This window comes from Austrofundulus limnaeus, unplaced genomic scaffold (assembly GCF_001266775.1).
Source record: "Austrofundulus limnaeus strain Quisiro unplaced genomic scaffold, Austrofundulus_limnaeus-1.0 Scaffold14, whole genome shotgun sequence".
NCBI lineage: Eukaryota > Metazoa > Chordata > Actinopteri > Cyprinodontiformes > Rivulidae > Austrofundulus > Austrofundulus limnaeus.
The window spans coordinates 505308-509798 of record NW_013952416.1 but is presented as its reverse complement, the minus strand read 5'-3'; the positions used below and the strand labels follow the sequence as shown (position 1 = coordinate 509798).

At 40.2% G+C, this 4491-nt stretch overlaps 1 protein-coding gene across 2 annotated transcripts in view; it reads right to left on the bottom strand.

Annotated features, from left to right (window-relative positions):
- The window catches only part of msh3 (mutS homolog 3 (E. coli)), a gene marked incomplete in the record, with an annotated part of 41975 nt that overhangs the window by 18440 nt on the left and 19044 nt on the right, over positions 1 to 4491 (bottom strand). For both annotated transcript variants that reach the window (XM_014002595.1, XM_014002596.1), the window contains 2 exon segments: positions 3751 to 3908; positions 4227 to 4341. In XM_014002595.1, coding sequence (XP_013858049.1) covers positions 3751 to 3908; positions 4227 to 4341 — 273 coding nt within the window.

Sequence of the window (4491 nt, the reverse complement as noted above, 5' to 3'; positions counted from 1 at the left end):
CTGAATGGATGGATGGTTGGTTGCTGAATGGATGGATGGTTGGTTGCTGAATGGATGGACGGACAGACGGACGGATGGATGGATGATTTAATCACCTGCAGCTGAAGTAAACCCCTTGTTCTGTTCATGTGTTTTTGTCAGCATTAGCAAAATATCTCATTAACCAGTGGATAGATTTTAATGAAACTCTCAGAAAGTAAAAACTGGATCATGATCCAGATCCAAAATAAAGTCTGATCTGAATACTCATACACATTAGAACCAAACAAAATAGCTAATTATCAAAATATAAAACCTAAATATACCAAATATTTCCTTCAAAACTATGGTATAAAGCATACAGGTATGAAAAATACACGTTCATGTGCTGAAAAGTGTCTGGCTCCCACTGGGTTAAAACACGAGAACATGCTTTAACCCACAAAAAAAAAAGAGAATTACACACATCTGCGAGCCATTAGGTCTAATCACATGGTGCAGCAGAAGCAGAATAAAAGAGACCAAATATTGGCCTGTAGTCAGGACTGAAACTACATGAAGAGCTCACAGCCACTCTCATCTTAATAAGAATAATCATAAAAAAATAAAAACCTTTCCAACAAAGCCTTATTGTCTGAGGGTCTCTGCAACTCACAGAGCAGCTCCATACTGAACCAAGCAGAACAATAGAGCCAGGCTTGTCAAACAATCCTTGTTCATTTTGATCCTCTTGTTACACACCTTCCTCTGTGTGCTGAGCAACAAAATGAATTAAAAGGAATTAGTCTGAGAGTCAGAACTAAAAATGATCCCAGAGGTGTCACAGACAAGATAAAATGAGAGGAGGTGAAAAAGATGTCTTCTTTGTTGGCACAGTATTTAACACGTGTATGCATGTCTAATTGCACTATTAGAGTGTTTAGAGGTGAAACTGTGCTTGGTCAGTGTTGCTGTGGTTTTTATTATTTTTGACAAAACTAGAAGCAGTCACTTGAGCATCGATGTTGAGAGTATAAATGTGTGCCTGCCCGTAAACATTAAAGCTTAAAAATGTCTAATTGAGGGAAACAAAACAAAAATTTAAATATCTGCTACTGGTGGTTTAATGCAGAGGTTCTCAAACTGCGGTCCCTGGACCCCCAGGGGACAGCGAGTTGTATCTTGGGGGTCCTCAAAAATCTACAATAAATTGTTCATTTGCTTTTTATTTGAAAAAAATGCATATAGAGAACAATACACTAGTAGAACAAACATACTAAAACAAACAAAAGATAATATTCCCATGACATTTAGGAGGTAAAATGACAGTAAACTACTTTTAAAACAGCCTGGAGTTTATAAGGGGGTCCCTGGAAATGTTTTCCCCATGTAGGGGGTCACCAGACCCAAAACACTTGAGAACCCCTGGTTTAATGAACATACCATAGATTTTTAGAAGTTCAGTGGCATGACTCTACTAGATCTTTGTTGTGTCATTAACATAGTAATGGGGCGCATCCCACCCCGTACCATGTGTTTGATCCCCAGCCCACCCTTAGCTGCCTTGCACTGAGCGAGTGTTTTTTGGAGTTTTTTTGAGCATATGATTCTGTGTTTCTGTGTAAACATAAGATCATAGCATCTTTTTTTAGCTCATCTTTCCTATTGTGTATATTCCAAACTGCAAAAGGTAGCGTGACTATGTTGCGAAAGACCTGGGCATCCGTTCTCCCCAATGTTTGTTATGTGTGTGTAATAAGAATGGGTGTTCTTAACTGCAAGTTCCTAGTCTGTGTATTCACTGGGAATGGCAATAAAACTGATTCTGATTCTGAAAAAGTCTTATTCAGGCAGCTGGTTGTAGTGTTGTGACAGATTTAAATGTGTTCATCTGTTTATGTATATTTATGAACCAGATGAATATGTGAATGTGTCTGTATTATTGATGTCCCATCTTTAAAACAACTAAACAGAAAACACAGCAGCTGCATCAAACGACGAGAAACAGATCCACAGAGCTGTCTTTATACATACCGGTAGGTCAATATGACAGTAGTGTTTCCACAGTCCCTGTCGTCAAAATTTGTCCATGTTCCTTTCAAAAAAAATTTTTTTTCCTTCTTTTAATAAAAAAAAGTACAGAATATAAAGACAATACTTAATTAAATTAAATTCCTTCGATGACATTGGCATCACCCAGCACATTCATGATACKCTGACTCAGATAAAAACTACTCTTCAACTCTTCCAAGAACACAACAAGGAGTCCAGTTCCACATTTTCCAAGTTTCTAACAGTCTGCCATCATGTGAAATGATTGATTCCAGGTAATTTTAGCAAGTACTGAATAACACATAAGTACACAGCAGTGGAGAATCATGAAGTATGGTACTGAATGCACAGGAACAAACCAGGGATACAAAGTCATCAGAACTCAAAGTCCTACTGCAGAACTCACTTACTGACTTAAGCCCTTCACCCTGTCCCAGGGTATGGGCTGCCAAATGTAGAACTCCGGAGGTTTCCATCTTGGGTCATATTTTCTAGTTGACTCCAGGTATGGCCCATCTTTTTGACACCTACCTCGAGGTCTCGTCACCAGGTGTTTCTTGGCACAACCTTTCTTTCGCTTTCCTTGGGAACTCCACCTAAGGGCTTGTCTGGTGAGGTTGGTTGGTGGTTTGCATAGTTTATTTATTTATTTAACCTTTATTTATCCAGGTAAACAGTTTGAGAACCACTTCTCATTTACCAACAGGACCTGGCATAGTGTGTCCTACCTAGCACCATCTTTTCTTCCTGATCTTTGTCTCTACTGGGATTTGGCAGGTTCTCTCCCATAAGCTGATGTTACTGATGGTGTCAGGCCAGGGAATATGGAGAATCCTTCTGAGACACCTACTCAGGAATGTTGAGGTTTTTCCAGTTGAGTTTGTACTTGTCCTCCAGGAATCAGTCCCGTACAGCAGTACTGACTTCCCATTGGAGTTGAACAGTTGGATCTTGGTGGTCAAGATCGGCATCTCTGAATGTCCAGAAGTTCTTAAGCTGGATGAAGGCAACTCTCGCTTTGACAATCCTTGCCTTGACATCAGCAATGGTTCCATCTTGCTGGTTAATGATGCTGCCCAGGTAGGTGAAAGACTGTACTTCCTCCAGAGGACTTTCATTTAGGGTGATTGTGTTGATGCAATTGGTGTTGATTTTAAGGATTCTGATTTAAGTCTAACCTGTGCTGATGCGGCTGCCAATACATTGGCCTTTTCTTGCATTTGCTGTTGGCTATGGGAGAGAGGTGTAAGGTCATCAGCAAAGTCTAAATCATCAAGTTGCCTCCACAGGGGTCCACTGAATTCCATTCCTGCATTTCACTGGTGAAAGTCTTCATGATCCAGTCTATCCAGTGACGATGAGAAAGAGGATCAGGGACAACAAGCATCCTTGCAGAGATCCGGTACTCATTTACCAGAGTTTCTAAATATTTTAGTAACTCAAGATGGACCAAGTCCATCTTAGAGAGGCAGTTGCTCACTTGTTTAAGCCTGTTAAAACTGCAAACCATCTATTCTGACTAAATAATACAGGCTTACACAGGTATTGAAAAAATACTCAAACTTTTTTTCTGTGTAATTGTTCATTGTTAAGGACAATTAAAAAGGAACAAACTTAGTTGGGCATGAAGTGAATTTTCAGGAATTCAATGAATGCAGTTTCTGGTTTTAATTTCTGATTATTTTTGTGTTGTTGCAAACAGCTGTCAAACATATAGAAAGCGTACGTTTGTGGCCATACCTGGTGTAAACTCCATCCAGTATGCCCACACAGGCCTCAGAGGCTGGGACGAATGAACCCATCTGAGCCATAATACATATGAGGGCAACCTGGCGGATGTAGGAGCTCTTGCCCCCCATATTTGGCCCGGTGATTATCATAGTTCTCCAGCCTTCACCCTAAACAAACAGAAACGAGAGGCGATAACTCTGAACTGTGACTAGAATGAGATATTTGCATGTTTGCATGCACAGCTGAGGAGGTGGGTGGACTGAAAGCTTGGCTTCTCTTCCTACTGGCTTGTGCTTCTGTTGCAAGATTAACCTACACCCACTCAAGCGCTGAGCGAGGAAGTGAGTGTGTGTGTGTGAGTATGTGCCACGCATGTCTCTGTGTGGTCATACGTGTGTCTCAATGAGTTAGAGAGTAGGCAAATGTCTGACAGTTTCTCTGTCTCAAAGCTCTCCAACTACATGTGTGTCCAGGTGTGTGTGTACCTGTAATTTAGTGTCGTTGGGCACATACTGATTGTGCTCTCCCATCAATAAATCTATTGCAGGATGTCTGCCGTTTGTTATCATAATCTGCTGCTTATTTTCACACACCTTTGGCCTGAACACAGAGAACAACTGGTTAGATTTACACACACATATCAGGACACATTCAATTTGTTTATTTCAGACCAAAAATGAATATTTAGGATTCTAAGCAGTAAAATAAATATCAGCAAAATTACAGTTTTATGTCTCATTCATGCATCAA